The following is a 17,756-nucleotide window of genomic DNA, read 5'->3' on the forward strand; positions in this document are numbered from 1 at the left end:
TAGAGTCCCCCCCCCCCCACGGGTGGACCTCTTTCCAGTAGCTGCCCCAAACATCAAGGTGAAGACTGTTAACCCCACTGTCCCCCACCCCCACCCTTGTCCCCAGAGATCCCTGGGTCTGGAGGACAGGCTGCCTTCCTCCTATCTATCCCCCGCCTCTCTCCATCCCCAAGGCCAGTGCTTTGGGGTGGACTTGACTGGCCGCCCTCGGGGCTCGGCCAGCCACCAGCACCACCCCTGGAAGAGGACTGCCCCCTCACAGGGGTGCCTTCCTGGGGTCACAACCAAATTTGGCCATAGTAAACAGGCCTCCCCCTCCACTGCCCCCGGTCCCCAGATCCCCTGCTTCCCAGCCGGGCCCCCTGCTGGATCCTCTCCGGCCTCCACCCCCCCCCCCAGCACCCCACGTGCTTTCTCGCAGCCTGCCTGTGGCAGGACAGCGCGGGGCTGGCCCTCGGATCTGTAGGCCTCACGGCCCCAGCTCCCGATCTTCCTTCGCACCTTGGAGGTGTTAAGGTCATCAACTTCTGGGGCTCGAGCCTGCCGGAGGGGGGAGGGGCTCGTGTGGCCCTGGGCCCCAAGACCCATCCCCAGAGCAGGCCTCTCCGCCTGACCCTGACAGCAGCGGCAGCCGTCGCTCAGCGAGAGGGCTTCCCGCCCGCAGGGCCGCCGGGGTCACCTGCTCCTTGCTCCGGAGACCCCCATCGGAGTGACACTGGGTGACCCTGTCCCGAGGGAGGTCCGGGGACAGCCGGATGGGGGCGCCTGGCCCGGTCCCCCACCCCCACCCCGGGGCAGGGGTACACCTAGGCCCACCAGCAGGAGAAAGGAAGACAACGTGTCGGTTACAGACGGAGAGGACCCCCTCCACACGCACACGCACACGCGCACACACACGCACACGCACTGGGGAGGAGGGCCGCCCCCCCCCCGCGTCCCACCCGGGCCGCCGCCTCCCTCCCCGGCCGCCGCGCGCCCATCCCCGGCCGGCCCGCTGGACGACGTGTTCGGATGCCGGCGCCGGCGCGCGGTCCCGGGCCGGACGTCCTCCGCCCGCCCCTCCCGCCCTCCCTCCATTCAGCCCGCGCCAGCTCGCTCGCCCACCCCCGCCAACTTTCCCCCACTCACCACCCCATGGACCAGAAACTCAAAAAGTTTGCTTTTCGTGGCTTTGCGCGCCCCTCCGGCAACTTCGTCCGCGGCCATCGGGGTGGGCTCGGCGGCGCCTCTCCCTCTCTCTCCCTCTCCCTCTCTCTTCCTCTTTCTTTCCCTTTTCTGCCTTTTTTTTCCTCCAACTCTCCCCTCTGAGTCCTGCTGGGCTCTCTCACACTTCTACTCGAGCGGAGTGGGGAGGGGGCCCCTTCAGGGCTGCCCTGACGGCCCACGGCCCACGCCGCCGCCGCCGCCCGCCCGCCGCCGCCGCCGCCGCCGCCGCCGCGGCTGCCGCATTCCTGCACTGATAAGACAGAAATAGTCCGGCGGCCCGGGGTCTGCCCGCGGACTCGCCGGGGACGCGGCCGCCGCCCGGGCCCCCCGCCGCCCCGGGCCCCCGCGCGCGGTCCGAACGGCGCGGAGGCGCGGCGGGCGCGCCGATCGGGCCGGGCGCCGGGCTGAGGCGCCGGCGGCGGAGGCCGCCCCAGGGCCCCGGGGCGGCCGCGCGGGGAGGGGACGCCGGAGGGGGGCGGGGGAGGCGGCGGGGGGCTCGCCGGCCACTCGGCTCTCGCCACAAATAGTTCCCGGCCAGGGATTCGCCGGCGGGGGCCCGGCGGGGAACGGCCCGTTCCAACTTTCTTCCCCCAAGTGGCTGCGGCCGCCTGTGAGGCCCTCTCCCCGGAGACCCGGCGGGCCAAGTAGGGAAACATTCGTGGGAAGGAGCCCGGGGCGGGGGGAGGGGGCGGCCGCGGTGGGTGTGCCGGGTGGGGCGACGCTGCTGCCCGCGCCCGCCCGCAGAGGCGGGAGCCCGGGTTTCCACGCCGCTTGTGTCCGCGCCCTTGGCGGCGCGGCGCGGGGTGGGCGCGCGCGCGCGCGCTCGGACACACACGCCGGGGCCGGGCGCCCCTGGCGCGCGCGGGGCAGGGCTCGGCCTGCGTCGTTAGCTCCGTGCGAGGCTATTTCTGGGCTTGGGAGTCTTTGTCTCTGTGTGAGAAAGTGAGGGCAAGAGGGGAAGTGTTTCCGAATAGAACACGGGGGTGTCGGGGCTCGGCTCCACAGGACCGCGAGGAAATGGCACAGAGTCCGGGCGGGTTGCTTGGGTGAGTAGTTGGAAAGAGCGAGCGAAGCAGGGCTTAGTGGCCTTGGAGTGGGGACCCCCAGGCACGGGCAGCCTCGGGATCCCCCAGAGGGCAGGGGTGCGTGTGGGGAGCCGCAGCCAGGGCGGCCTGAGGGGAGGGGGGAGGGGCGGAGCCAGCCAGGGAGCCCCGCCCACCAGGGGCCACGCCCCCTTCGAGAGGAGGAGAGGGTGGGCTTGTGGACGGACGGCAGTGGGCCAAGCTCCCGGGCCTCGGGGGAGGGGGGTGCTGTGCCGTCGGAATCCCGGTGAGGGAGGGCGGTGGGCCGCAGACGGGAAGCTGGGTCCTGAAGACCCATCCTGGCCCTGGGGGTCCTGACCCCTGACCTCGGAATGTCTTCAGAGTAGAAGCGCGTCCTGTCCTGCGGAGAGGCTTTTCTGTCCGTGGCTTCTTTTCCTTTGGGCCCGGGTCGGGTTCCTGGCTGTCACTGTCTGTCAACCTGTCCGGGATGCTGCACTGCCGCCCTGTCCGGCGAGGCGACCGTCTCGCTCACCGCGTCCCTGCTCCCGCCCCTCTTCTCCAGCTGGGCCTCCCCGCCCTCGGCCTTCCTCGCCACACTCCTCTTCAAAGCCCCACCAGGCCCCACGTCCTCCAGGTGCCTCCCGGGCCCACGTCTTTCTCCTCTCCAATACCATCTACTCCGGCCGAGCAGGGCTGGACGAATGCCCGTGCTTCGGCTAGGTTTAGTGTCAGTCCTAAGCAGGTTTTGGTCCCTGAGGTCAGAGCCTGGTCTCGGCCGGCTTTCTGGGCATGCCTGGGCACGGGGACCCAAGGATGCCTGCAGGGCGCAACAGGCCGGGGGACAGAGCCGCCGTCTGCCGTGGATCCCCCCACCCCGTGGGTGCATCCGGCGGGGCTGTGGGAAGCCACAGGCCTTGGAGGTCTGGGGATGGGGTCAGGCTTCGTGTTCTCGCCTCTTGGGGTGAGGGTGGTTGGCTCCATAGCTTGGGCAGCTGGAAGACGGGGTGGGGGGGACGGGGAGACGCAGGGCGCGTGTGAGCTGTCACTCAAATGCACAGATAAGCCCCTCCCCCAGCTGCCCGGCGGGGACGCGGGCGCCGCGCCGGTGAGGGCCGCGCCCCGCCCGCGTCATCGCCAGGCACACCGGTGACCGGCACCGGCGGGACCGGGAGCACGTGGGCCTGCTCACGGGCCACCCGCATCCCACGCGCAGACACGTTTCCCGGGGGCGGCCCGGGGGTGCGGACACCCGGGGCCTGCCCACCCGGAGGCGAGGCAGGGCGGGGCGGGGGAGTCCTGGCCGGGGCGCCCTCCCCACAAAGGGCAGGATCCCCAGCGGCTCAGCTCCCGCGCCACTGCCACGTCGCCCACGTCGCCCCGCGGGGGTGGCCCGGAGGCCCGGGGAGAGCCGGGACGCCGGACTCGGGCTGCATTCGGGCCGACCGCGAGCGTGGCTGGGCGGCGGCGGCGGCCGCCCGAAGCCGGAGTCCCCCCTGCCGTCCCCCCATCTCTCCTTCTCCCGGAGCCGCGCGGCCGGCACCAAATGGCAAAGCGCCGCTCCCCGCGCGGGGAGCGCGCGGGCGCCGCGGCCTGCGGGACGGCTCGGCCGCGGCACCCCCCCACCGCGCCGGGGCGAGCGGGGCCGCAGGGGCGGGGCGGGCCGCCCCTCCCCCGCCCCCGCCCGCGCGGCCCCCGGCCCGGGCATGCGCGCCGCCTCCCTCCCGGTGAAGGTCAGCCCGGGGCCCAGCTGCAGGACTGCGCGGCGGCGGCGGCGGCGGCGGCGGCGGCGGCGGCGGCGGCCCGGGAGGCGGGAAGGGAGGAGGGGTGCGGGGAAGAGACTTAACTCCTTCCCTGCGGGAAGACGGCCGCCAGGCCCGGCCCGAGCCCCGCCCTCCCGCCCTCCGTGCGGGTCCCACTTGGGGACACCGATGGGAGGGCAGAGGAGGGGAGGCGAGGAGGGGAGGGGGTGGAAGGCTAGAAGGAGAGAGGGGAGGCCGGCAGGGGAGAGCAGGGAGGGAGAGAAGGAACAAAGGAACTTGGAGGGAGAAAGGACGGAGAGACCCCCACCCCCTTCCTGCTCCCACCCCCAGCAATGCAGCGTTGCTCGTCGGAATGAAACACCCCACGTGTGTGGAGAGAAGCCCCTCGGAACTCTCGGGGTGACGATCCCCCACTTCTGCGATCTGCCCATCTCCGCCCTCACCGACCCCCCTTTTTTTTGGTTACTGACCCCCTGCGCATGCCCGGGGACCCTGTCTGGCCTAAGCCAAGCCAGGGGGGGCTCTGGCTAGACCAAGGAGCCAGGAGGGATCCTCAGCGATGGGAGGAGGGTCCCCGCACCCCCCTCCCAAGACAGGACATTTGGAAGATCAGGCGGGGTGCCCGGCATGGTCTCTCTCCACCTGCCCTGTGTGCGCCAGGTTTCTGTGCCGGGCCACCATTGGCTACCGGGAAGGAAGCTCGCTCTCTCCGTGATTTTGCCTTTCTGTGTTAGTTTTGGGTACACACCATTCGCAGGTGCCCACACACATGTGCACACATCAAAGGTGATAGAAAAAGAAAGGAAAAAAACCCACAGAGAAATAAGGGCACAGGAATAGCTTCGTGACCTTGGGTGAGTCTCTGTTATCTCTGCTTCGGCTTCTTCAGGAGTCAAGGGAGGGAGTTTGACCAGGGAATTCCAGAGCCCTTCCTACTCTGAAATATAGGGATTCCAGAAAGACAGGATCCACGCAGACAAGGGGTGGGGGGGAGAGGGAGAGGGAGAGACAGCAGAGAGACATGAGACACAGCAAGTAGCTGTGGCCACTCGTGCCGTGTGGGCCTGGGCGGCTGTGGACGCCCTGGAGGCCCCCTCCCTCCTCTCACACTCGTTTTCTGTGCCACACCTGCCGTGGGCCCCCTGCCAGGAGGGAAAGACCTTACCGTGGGGTCCCCAGGGTCCTGCAGGGTGGGCAGGTGCATGATAAAGGTTAGCTGAATGTGAACAGCCCTGTGCTCTCTCTGCCTGCGTGGCTTTGCGGGGGGACTAATAGGATGCTCCTTGACACCCCTCCCCCCCAGCACACACACAATGAATGGCAAACACTGAAAGCGCTGGTTGCTCGTTGCTGGTTGCGTGCAGGGCTGGGCCTCTGGGGCATGGAGCGTCCCTCTGGCCCAGAGGCAAAGCACATTTTGAATTCACAGCCAGTTTTCACCCTGCGGCACCATGAATGGGGTGGTCCCTTATCGCAGTTCATGCCCAGTAGCTTTTACAACAGCTTATGGCACTGTACAAATAAAAGGAGCTCCCTAGGCCTGGCTCTCATTTCTGCGTGGATAGGCTGGTGTGTCTGTCTGTCTGTCTGGGGGGGGGGGGGTAGTTATTCTATGGAACCCTAAGGGGTGTTATATCCCCTGTCCCCCAGCAGCACAGCTCTGCCTTTGGCCTGCAGGACCCTATGAGTAGCGAAGCCTTTGGGCCAGGACAGACTGGGTTGCTTGTCATCTCTGTAGATCAACACCTGGCAGGTCTGGCTGGAGCCCATGGCCCCGATGTGTGTGACCTGCCCAGGCCCCAGCTCCAGGCAGCCACAGCCTTCTCCTCCTCTCTGGGAGTTCAGGGGTCATCACTGGCTGCCTCACCTCTTGGGCCAAGATGCTACCATCTGCCCAGAGCCCTCTGTCCCCTGCTGAGGTCCTGCTCCTGCTGGGTTCCTGACCAGTCCCAGATGCCAGAGCTTCTAGGGGCCACGCAGCCCCCATCCCACTCTTCCTGTCCTTTCTCCAGTCTGCAGATACTGGCTGAGTCCTCTGTGTGGGACACTGCGAGGCTGAGGATGCAGGTTCGGGGAGCAACATGCTGGCTGCTGGAGCCACAGCTTCTCAGGCCCATCTCTGAGGCCCTGGGCCTGTGACTTCCTGGAGAAATGCCTGTCTTCATCTGTGCACTGAGGGCACTGCTGGCCTTTCCACCTCCAAGGATGATGGGAAGGTGTAGAGGGCGGGCCCGCACCCCTAGCCCGGACCGGGGCCAAGATCTCCTATCCTCCCAAGCCCTTAGCAGGTCACTGCACCTCTTCCAGCGGCCCATACCTGCTGGCCCGTGGCACCCAGCTGGTCCTTTTTCTAGCTGAGGAGGGGGGGTGTCTCATCTTGTGACCTCCAGTTCTCCATTGTCTTGTGGCGCTCACCTGACTAGTGTCAGGAAAGTTTTCCTGATGGCCTAATGCCCTGCCTCTCCCTTGGGAAAACTTCTGGAGACTTTAAGGCAGGAATAAACTGCTGCTTTGACCAGGCAAAACATGCTCAGATTTAGTTTGTCACCTGAGAGAGAATTGCACAGACAGGAAATACTGCATCTGCATTTTGGAGAAGTCAGACCTAAGGGCCATGGACAGTGGGTATACAAATAAAACACTCAGAAAAAGATGGAGGTTCCAGGCCAGCCCAGGGACAAGTTGGCCCTATCCAAAAAACAAGTGCACATGAGCAAACACACTGATGGTCCTAAGCTGCTCAGGAGGCAGAGGTAAGAGGACTGCAATCTGAGGTTGGTCTGGACAAAAATGCAAGACCTTTTTCTGAAAGAAATAAACCAAAAGAAAAAAAGCCTGGAGTGTGTGGCTCAAATGGTAAAGTGTTTGCAAACTCAGAGTCTCATTTTCCAAAAACAAACAATCCTACCCCCAAAAAACTATAATCCCAGTTATGTGGGAAGCAGAGGTTGAGGGACTAAAGTTGGAGGTCAGCCCAGGGCAAGGGGAGAAGCTTGTGACTCTTAGCTCCGAAGCAAAGGCTGGGCATGGCGGCACACACCTGTCATCCCCAGCAACACAGGGATCACAGCCCAGGTCAGCTTGGGCTTGAGCATAAAGCAAGACCCTACCTTGAAATAACAAATGCAAGCATGGTTTGAAGACATGGCTCATATGGTAGAGTGCCTGCCTAGCAAGTACAAGACCTTGTGTTCAAATCCCAGTACTGCCCAAACTAAGCAATCCTACAAACCAAAAGCGTAGGAGGACTCAGTGTATGTGAGCCCCTCAACTGCCTTGGCCCTGTCAGGAGGAGGCCTGGATGGGTGGCTCACGGACCTGACGCAGGCCCTCAGCTCTCTGTGCCCTGACCTCTGCCACCTGCCTCACCTCCTCTCCCCCACGATGGCTCTACCTTCAGGACACCAGGCTTGAGCTAATGACACACTTTATCCTCATACTCTCTGCCCCCCTAAGCCCCAGGAAGCCCTATGTACCCCACTTTTCCTGCTCTTGTCTCCCGCTAATCCTTACAGCTGTTGTTGGGTAAGTGTCTATCACTCCATTCCTGGGAGCACTCCTTACCCCGACCTCATGGCCTCCCTGCCACTGCCAGGCCCCGACCCTGGCTCAGGGTGGGGTAGAGATCTTTGCTCCTCCCTGCTGCTTCCAGGCTTTGCTTATCACCCCTAATAGGTCTTTGTTCTGGAGGGCTGTGGCCCCTGCTTAAACCAATTACCTTCCTACAATCTGTGGCCTGGGCACTGTCCCTCAGCTCTTCAGCTCAAGGCGAGCCCTCTACCACTTGAGCCACAGCGCTACTTCCAGTTTTCTGGTGGTTTATAGGAGATGAGAGTCTCACGGACTTTTGTGCCGGGCTGGCTTTGAATCCTGATCCTCAGATCTCAGCCTCCTGAGTAGCTAGGATGACAGGCGTGAGCAACCGGCGTCCGGCTTTCCAAAGTCATCTTCCAGACCACTGTAGGAGCTACAGCACCCCGACTTCAGCCCCTTGTACCCAGCTTTCTTTTTTTTTTTTTTCTTGGGTCCGGTCGTGGGGCCTAAACTCTGGGCCTGGGCGCTGTTCCTCAGCTCTTCAGCTCAAGGTGAGCACTCTACCACTTGAGCTACAGCGCCACTTCCTCTTCCTTTCTTTTTGTGCCAGTCCTAGGGCTTGAAGTCAGGGCCTGAGCACTATCCCTGAGATTTCTCCACTCAAGGCAGGTGCTCTACCATTTGAGCCACCGCTCCACTGCTGTCTCTCTGGTGGTTAATTGGAGATAAGTTTTATGGACTTTCCTGCCTGGGCTGGACACCAAGCTCCTCAACATCTGTACTGCTGTCTGCACCTCTCCCTCACGCGGCAATCACATCAGGCACACACCCCATTAAGAATGGCCCAGGCAGGGACGCTGGCACCTCACACTGCCGAATGCCCCTCCATCCCAGGCCTCGTCTTGCTGACCCTGTCGACTGTGCTGTCCTCTAGAACTGGCTTTCCTGCTGCCTGCGGAGCCGCCCTTCCTCAGGCATCCCGGCCGTCCAGCTCTTCATCTTCCTCCCGGTGTCTGGGTGCCTCGTGGGGCTCCCACCCGGAACACCTCAGCTCCATCCAGTCTCAGGGTCTTTTTTTTTTTTTTTTTGGTCGGTCGTGGGGCTTGAACTCTGGGCCTGGGCGCTGTCCCTCAGCTCTTCAGCTCAAGGCAAGCGCTCTACCACTTGAGCTACAGCGCCACTTCCGGTTTTCTGGTGGTTTATTGGAGATAGGAGTCTCATGGTCTCTCCTGCCGGGGCTGGCTTTGAACCGCGATCCTCAGATCTCAGCCTCCTGAGTAGCTAGGATTACAGGCGTGAGCCACCAGCGCCCGGCCAGTCTCAGGGTCTTGAGGACCAGTTGCATGCTGACAAGGTCCCCCTCCGTCCAGGCCTTCCTCGCAGTACTTAGACCCAGTTGTACATCCCATTGTGACCCATCATCCTGCTCGGGTCTTGAACAGATCGCCCACACTCAGTCCTGCCTCTTTCCTCCCTTTCGCTTGCTCAGTGCACAGCCGTGGGATCATCCTGGCATTCGATCCTCCACGCATGCTCACACCCAACCCCAAGCCAAGTCCTGATAGCTTTGGACCAGGATGCAACCACCTGTCACCTCTCCGCGGCCTGACACTGCCACATCTTCCCCTCCTAATCAGCCACAGCTGCTGTGACTTGCTACCAGCCAATGGCAGCCAGAGGGCGATACTCTGAACTGATGCACGATTTCAAGTTGCACGCGTGCTTTGGGGTATACATAGTGAGAGTTAAGCAAAATACTGAAGATAGACCTTTCCCAAAGGCTGCTCCATTTAATTCTGTGGTCTACACCGCTTCATCTCTAATTGTGCACAAGTCTGTAATATCTAGTTATTACCCATTAACAAAGTTCACAAACTGGTGGGGACAGGCATGGTAGCTCACACCTGTAATCCCAGCTACTTCAGAAGCAGAGATGAGGAGGGTGAAGGTTTGAGGCCAACCAAGGGGCTGGGGGGAACCAGAGCAACTCTATCTCAAAGAACAGGCCAGGTGTGGAGCCTCATGCCTATAGTCATCTCTGTGAGAGACCACAGGTAGGAGGATCAAAGTCCAAGGACAGCCCTGAAAAAAACAAGAGACTCTATTCAAAAAATAACTAAAGCAATAAGGACTGAAGATACAACTCAAGTGGTAGGATGCTAGCCTAGCAAGTACCAGGCCCTGAGTCCAAAGCCTAGTACTGCCAAAAAAAAAAAAAAAAAATCACAAAGTTGGTTTAAAAACAAAAAACACAAATAAAAGGATTTGTTGTACACGTACACACACACACACACACACACACACACACACACACACACACACACATATATTTTGGCCGGTCGTAGGGCTTGAACTCTGGGCCTGGGTGCTGTCCCTGCGCTCTTCAGCTCAAGGCAAGCGCTCTACCACTTGAGCCGCAGCACCACTTCTGGTTTTCTAGTGGTTTATTGGAGATAAGAGTCTCACAGACTGTCCTGCCTGGGCTGGCTTTGAACTGCGATCCTCAGATCAGCCTCTGAGTAGCTAGGCTTACAAGCGTGAGCCACCAGCACCTGGCTGTTGTATTACTTAAAAAAAAATTTTTTTTGTCAGTCATGGGGCTTGAACTCAGATCCTGGGCACTGTCCCTGAGGTTTATCACTCAAAGCTCTACCACTTTGAGCCACAGTACCACTTCTGGTTTTCTGGGGGTTAATTGGAGATAAAAATCTCATGGACTTTCCTGCCTAGGTTGGCTTCAAACCATGATCCTCAGATCTTGGCCTCCTCAGAAGCTGGGATTACAGGTGTGAGCCACTGGCTCCCTGCGTGTTGTCCTACTCTTGTGCTTGGACTGACTCAGAACTTTTCCTGGGACCAAGTGTGGACCAAGGTCCTGGAGGTCCCCAGGGTCTGCTCCGCTTTCCACACTCCCGCCCTCTGCTCTCACCCCCCACCCCTCCTCGTGCTCCCCTCTTGCCCCAGCTGCCTGTCTCCTCAGGCCCCCTCCGAAATGCTGGGTATTTGCTAGCTTTATTCCTCAGCTTGCTACTTAACCTGCCTGGACCCCTCCCCTCATCATCGGCATGGCTCTTGTTTCCATACTCTTCTCCACCAGGTACAATCTGTTCCGATCTATTAAAAAGAGCCAAAAACAACTGCAGCCACTTCTTCCCTCCTAAATAGTGAGGATTATAAGCTAGAGCCGCTGGCACCTGGCTTACCTGCCTGTCTTCCCTCCCTCCCGCCCTCCTTTCCTCCCTCCCTTTCTTCCTCCTCCCTCTCATTTTTTGTTTGTCAGTCAGGGGGTTTGAATTCAGGGCCTGGGTGTTGTCCCTGAGCTTTTCTGCTCCAGGCTAGCACCCTACCACTTGAGCCACACCTCCATTTCCAATTTCTGGTGGTTAATTGGAAATAGGAATCTCACAGAGGCTGGGAATAAGAGTCTCATGGACTGTCCTGCCTGAGCTGCTTTGAATCACAATTCTCAGATCTCAGCCTCCTGAGTAGCTAGGATGACAGGTGTGAGCCACCAGCGCCCAGCAGTTCCTTGACTTTTTCATTCTGCTCATTTTCCCTCCAGTACTACATATCTTCCACCAGCCTACTGACTTACTATGTTAACACTAACTTCCCTTTCCCCTCTTTGAAATATAAGCTTTAAAAAGAAAGAGATTTCCTATTTTTAAAAAATCACTTTAAATGAGGTAAGCCAAGCTCAGAGACACAGACGGCTCATGTTTTCTCTCATGCGGAAGCTAAATCTAGAATACACTGGGGCACAATAAATTACACGGGACTCTAGGCATTCACACACAGTGAGACCAAAGCAGGATACTCTTAGGGGAGGAACACAAAGACATAATTCCTAATATAAAGTAATATTTATCAAAATGAACTCCAGGAAATGAAAACAAGAGGTTTTTTCTTTGTTGCTGTTTCTGTTTTCATTACATCTGTTCGTTTATCTGTCTTTGGGAAGGTAAGGGGGAGGACACAAAAATGGAGGGACAATGGGTAGACCAGAGCAGCAGTGGTATGCACTAGACTCTATGTTGAAAATGAACTGTACGACTGGTGGGGGACTGGGAGGAAGTGAGGGAAGGGGTGACATTGTCCAAAAAGAAATGCACTCTTCACCTGACTTATGTAACTGCGACCCTTCCGTGCTTCACCTTTATAATAACAACTTTAAAAATAGGGAAATTGGGGTGGTGGGGAGGGAAGGGACAGTAGGGGAAAAACAAAGGAGAAGGTAACAATGTTCGATAGGAAATGGACTCATTCCCTCATGTAACTGTAACCCCTCTGTACATTATATTTACAATAAAAAACAAAAAAAAAATAGAGAAAAAAGCAGATTTTTAAAAAAATCTGTGTTGTTCACTGAAAATTCCCAGATATTTGTTACCCAGCAAAACCTCTAAGAAACCAAAGGTCTAGACATAGAAAGGCCGCACTGAACCCACGCAGCCAGCCTACGCCTGGCTCCCACTCACAGAACTGATAACGCGGTCTTCCACGTGCACAGGACTCTCACCCCCTCTCCTCTTGGCTTCTTTATTTCTTGGCTGCTCATGGGGCTTGAACTTAGGGCCTGGGCACTGTCCCTGAGCTCTTGCTCAAGGCTAGCACTCTTCTACTTGAGCCATAGAGTCACTTCCAGTTTTCTAGTGGCTAATTGGAGATAAAAGTCTCATGGGAACTTTTCTGTCAGGCTGCTTTGAACAGAGATCATCAGATCACAGCTTCCTGAGTAACTAGGACTACAGGCATGAGCCACCAGTGCCTGCGTGCCTGCCTGCCTGCCTTCCATTCTTCCTTCCTTCCTTCCATTTTAGTGCCATTACTGGGGCTTGAACTCAGTACCTTGTATTCTCACTTGGTCTTTTTGCTTAAGGCCAGTGTTCTGCCACTTGAGCCATAGAGCCACTTCTAGCTTTTTTCTTTTTGCTTATGTGGTGCTGAGGAATCGAACCCAGGGCCTAGGCATGCAAGGCAAGCGCTCTACCACTGACTCACCTTCTCAGCCCAACGTCTGGATTTTTTTGCTGTTTAATTAAAGGTAAGAGTCTCACATACTTTCCTGCCCGGGCTGGCTTTGAAACGCATTCCTCAGATCTCAGCCTCCTGAGGAGCTAGACTCACAAGTGTGAGCCACCAGCGCCCACTACAACTTTATCACTGACCAAGTACTTTCCAGAACATCGACCTGCCCCTCACAGCCAGCCAGCCCGGGGTTCCTACATAACGCTAGGTGGGGTAGGTGTGTGCTCCAAGCAGCAGTGCTCTGAGAAGCAGTGACTTCCCAAAAGGAACTGTGCTATTATGGGGTGGGGCGGGGCCAGGCAGGCTGAGAGTCTCCAGACCTCAAAGTTCTGAAATCCTTTCCTTTACCCCCAGCTGCGCCCCCAGCAGCCCCTGGGGACCGCATGCCTGCTGGGGAGAGTGACAGACCCGGCACTGCCCCTCCACCCTTCCCAAACACCTGGCCTTTTAAAGAAGGAAATCAGGGTCCCTGGAGGCCTGTGCATTTAAGCTGATTTACCCTCAATTATCTCTTAAAACACACCCCAAAAATCTGCAGCAGATTGCTTCAAGCCCTGGGAATATAAATTCCAGAAAAGTTCCTGTTGCCGTCAAGTGTCTGCAGGAAATGTCAATGCACTGGAGGTGGTTTTCCTCAAATTACTTCTGTTAAATAAAAGGCGAGTTCTAGTCCAACTCAGCACGCGAGCCCTGGGCTCGGGGCTCTGCCTGCATGATGGTGGACACACACGTGTGCACCCGTGTAACGTGTGGAAAGCACACTTGGGAATCATCAGGGTGACACATCTTCCTGACCCTCACCTGGACACCCCAGTCTACAGGCCTCGGGAGGTTAGTGGCCTCCAGGACACCCACTTTGGTCTGCTTTCCCAGGTGCCACTGCAGGGGTGAGTGGGAGGGGGGGGTTGGAGAACCCAGAGATCCTGCTGGAAGCAGCAGCAGGTTCTAAGTGAGGCAGATCACAGGCTTCCTGGGGAGTAGTGGAAGTACTCATGTGGAGAAGGGATGGGCCTGTGAGGCCTGCCTATAGTCATGGATTTTGAGGTCAAAGCTGGGCTCGGCAGCTCCTCGTGTCAGCACACACTGCTTCCTTACTAGGCTTAGACTTCCCAGACAGCCACGGAACCTCTCGAAGATGCCCCATGAGGGGACAAGGGAAGGGACAGGTGGGGCCTAGCCCTGCACCCTTCTGCAGACCTTCATAACTAAGGCTGGTCGCGTCCCCTTCTAGCCCTCCCTCCCCTCTACGACTCCCAGGCAGGTTGTCCATTGTCACCAGCAACTCTGCACCGTGGGGTCTCACTGCCCTGACCAGCGCACCACGTCTCCCCTTCTTGTCTTCTCCAGGCCTGGGCCCTGCCCCCTGCAGGCTGCATGGGGTGCCGACTCTGAGCCCACACTCTAGAAGCTTCTTTCTCAACTCTGGCACTGTTGGCCTTTGGGCAAGAAACTGGCCACTGAGCCCTGCTCTGGGCCCCAGGATGGCTCATGCACACTGGGTGATGGCGGAAGCATCGCTGGGCCCTTCGACCCCACCTGTCCTGTGTGACAAACAATCCACGCAGACCCTGACCCACGTCTCTGCAGGGAGGATCCCTCCTGGGGTTTGAACTCGGGTCCCGGGTGCTGTCCTTGAGCTTTTTTGCTTATACGAACACTCTACTATTTCAGCCACAGTTCTATTTCTGGCTTTTCAGTGATTAGTTGGAGATAAGAGTCTCTCAGATTTTCCTGACTTGACTTCAAACTGCGATCCTCAGATCTCAGCCTCCTGAGTAGGGAGGATGACAGACGTGAGCCACCGGCGCCTGGAGGGCTGACAGGCTGACGTGAGTTCAGTCTTCCAAATCTGACGCAGAGAACCCCCACCCTGCCTGGCAGTGACGGGAGGGGGGGGGTGGCCTGCGCAGGAGCGGCACTCAGCAGAGAAGCTGCTGAAGAGCAGAGGGGACCCCACCAAGTCCCCCCCACACTGGGGACGTGGTGTTTCTGGCTGCCTTTCCTCCTCCTCTGCTGACCCGTGTCAGCTCGGGCACTAGCGGGCCAGGCGAGTGTCCTTCAGCGAGGCTGAACCGGCCCATGAGGAAGGACACGAGGGGCGCTACAGCCCCCACAGGCGGCCAGGCCATTACTTAGCGTGGCTAGGCATGGTGGCTCTGGGAGCCCCTGGGGACTGAGGGCACAGCCAGCCCTGGCTCGGCAGGTCTGGCCTGCATTTTGGGAAGGCAAGGGACAATTGGGGCCGGGCAGTCACAGATTGCCTGGACATAAACCTAAGAACAGCAGCATTCCAGGGGCTCATGCCTGTGATCCTACCTACTCAGGAGGCTGAAAAGGGGAGGATCACAGTTCCGGGTCCTCCTGGGGGAAAGCAGTCTGCAAGACACCACCTGAACAAAGGGGAGCTGAATCTTGCCTGTCATCCCAGCAACGGCAGGAAGCCAAAAATAGGCGGATCACAGTCCAAGCGCATACCCAGGAGGAAGTGAAACCCTATCTCCAAAAGGACCCATGAAGTGGAAGTGTGCTTACGCGCCAGCGTACCTGTGAGGCATTGAGTTAGAGTGTGAGATCCTGAGTTCAAAACCCCAGTACAACAAGAAACAAAAACAAACAAGAATCCACGAGGCCACTTATGTGGCCTAAAGCAGCTGGGGCTGGGGGCTGGGTCAGTGGCCTGGCGGGCCTTGAGAAGACAAGTAGGGTGGAGAGTTAGAGCGCAGGGGAGCTGCGGAGGGGCGGAGGATGGGAAAACCCCTGGCAGAAGAGTGTCTCAGAGCAGTGCCACCGGTGCAAAGGGTAGGCCCTGCCTGCGCGGATGGCCATGGCTGGTCCTGGATACCCCGGGTCTCGGGGACCCCCCTCCCCAAGCCCACCCTGCTGGATTCAGCCTGCTCCTAGCTTCCCCAGAGCCGCCCCCGGCACCCTGCGGGGCTCTCTCCAGGGCCCTGCCGCTCAGCCTTGTATTTTTCCAATTCAAAACTTGATTTCAGGACTGGAGATGTAGCGCAGGGGCAGAGTCCTTGCTCAGGACATGCTCAGAGGACCCTGGCTTTGGTTCCCAGCACTGAGTGTCCCATTTTAGCCACACAAGCCATGCCTCAGGTCCCATTGTGCAGGGAGTTAGTGACTTGTGCTTCAGGAACTAAGACCCTCTTCTGTGCTGCCCTCCCCTGCCCCCCAAGACCCCCCACCCCGCCCCGGAACGGCAGAGCTCACTTTCATCCCAAGACCTCAGGAAAGGACTATGGTGGAGGGGGCAGTGCCGGCTGTTCCCAGGAGACAGGGCACATGGGAGGGCTGCCTGCAGGTGCCCAGAGGTGATCGGATGGTTTGGCAGTAGAAGAGGCCAATTCCCTAGGAGTTCTAAGGTCTAGGCCAAGGTGGGAGGCTGGGAGATTCTCTGTTACCATAGCAACAGCTGAAGAGGGCAGGGGCTTGGGGATGCGGAGCTCTCCTGACAGGGCAGCTGTGGGAGGGAGACCCAGAGCCCCTGCTGCTCTGAGAAGCTCAGGGGTCAGCGGGCCACCTCAGGTCATGGTGCAGACTGTGAAGCCCGAAGTAGCATGAAAGATCCTGGGCTTGTCTCAGAAACAGCTGTCAGAGCCACCTCAGCACCCCCCCCCCTCCCCCCGCAACCCCGGTCTCTACTTCCTCATTCCTCTCCTGTTCATTCCAGAAATACTTTTCCATTCTGTGCAGCAAAGCACCCAGGCTGAGCATGCGCCCTTCCATGGCGCTGGACCCCCTCCAGCCTTAGAGCTGAGTTTTCTTCTTAAGTAAGAGACTGGGGTAAGGAAGGCCGGTGGTGAAATGGGGCTTGGAGGGGAAATGGAGGCAAGAAGAGGCAAAAGCACAGTGTAGCCGCGCCTTTGAGGACCCGGACAATGAACCTTAAATTCAGCATGGGCGAGAGATGCCGGTGGGACTTATTCCTGGAAAGTGAGATGCAGAACAAAGAGCAATTAGCCTGGGGAAAGGGAAAGGACAGGCGTTGGGGCGGGAGGAACTGTGAGTGAGGGCCTTGAGCAAAGGCTGCAGCTTGCAGCCCATAAGGGACTGCCAGGCCTCAGGGAGCCTGGGCCTGCTCTGGTAGGTCGGGGGTAGGTGGCTGGTACAGTGGCCCAGGAGAAGACCAAGAGTGGCACGGCTAGGTGGCTCACATGGGGACTAAGAAGTTGATGCAGCTGGGTGTCAGCGGCTCACACCTGTAGTCCTAGCTTCTGAGGAGGCTGAGATCTGAGGATCAAGGTTCAAGACCAGCCTGGACAGGAAAGTCTGTGAGACTCTTATCTCTAATTAACCAGCAAAAAGCCAAAAGTGGAGCTGTGGCTCAAGTGGTTAAAGTGCCAGCCTTGAGTGAAGAAGCCAAGCAAGAGCATGAGGCCCTGAGTTCAAGCACCCATATTAGCACACGTGCGTGCACGTACACACACACACACACACACACACACACACGCACGCGCGTGCGCGTGTGCACGCGCACGCACGTTGATGAAATGTGGGCAATAAAGCCCAATCGAAGGGTGTGGTGATTTTCCCGAGGGAGTTATAAGGAGTGGGACAGTGTCAAAGGACACTTCCAGGTCTGGATTTGAACCAAGTGTTGCCCAGCAGTGTGGCTGGCCTGCCCCCGTGGCTTGTCTTCATGCATTCACAAGGAAATGTCGACTCCATTTCCCAGGCTCTAGAACAATCCCTCTGCCCCCCCACACCCTTTGCCCTGTAGGAAGGAGGCTCTGTCTGACATGGCAGGAAGGGTCTGACGCTGGTCAGATAAGTTCCTCTCCTGGGAAGTGGGGAGCAAAGGGATGAGGCCAGGTCTGCCTCCCCCTGCTTAGCCCTGTGCTTCTGGGAAAACGAGCAAAGGAAAGGCTGTCTGCTCCTATCCTATGTCCCGAGCAGGGACACAGGGCTGCCTCTCTTAGTCCACTTTCCCCTCCATGAATCCCTCCCCAGGCTCTCAGCCTGGCTCCCACCAAGTCCTGAATCTAAAGGGTAAGGAGTAAGGACTGTCCTCATGCCCAGACTCAGGGCATTGCTGGGCATGCGTGCTGATACAACTCGTATTTCCTGTGAGGCCATTGCTCCAACTCAGAGACTGACTCTCCATTTTAGACGAACCTTCCTGCGGCTCCCTGTAAGTCAGTCACCCAGCTGTAAATATGACTGTAGTGTCTCCTGA

At 58.8% G+C, this 17,756-nt stretch overlaps 1 protein-coding gene across 3 annotated transcripts in view; it reads right to left on the minus strand.

Annotated features, from left to right (window-relative positions):
- Smarcd3 (SWI/SNF related, matrix associated, actin dependent regulator of chromatin, subfamily d, member 3) overlaps nt 1–17,756 on the minus strand; it is a 33,282-nt gene that overhangs the window by 7,694 nt on the left and 7,832 nt on the right. For 2 of the 3 annotated variants that reach the window (XM_042677177.1, XM_042677176.1), the window contains exon 1: nt 1,129–1,411. The exons of the other annotated variant lie outside the window; for it this stretch is intronic. In XM_042677177.1, coding sequence (XP_042533111.1) covers nt 1,129–1,206 — 78 coding nt within the window. In that variant the 5' untranslated portion in view covers nt 1,207–1,411. Of the gene's footprint in view, nt 1–1,128; nt 1,412–17,756 lie in introns of those variants that run through there. 3 annotated transcript variants of the gene reach the window in all.

This window comes from Dipodomys spectabilis, unplaced genomic scaffold, assembly GCF_019054845.1.
Source record: "Dipodomys spectabilis isolate Male_0828 unplaced genomic scaffold, ASM1905484v1 ptg000034l, whole genome shotgun sequence".
NCBI classification, from domain to species: Eukaryota; Metazoa; Chordata; class Mammalia; order Rodentia; family Heteromyidae; genus Dipodomys; species Dipodomys spectabilis.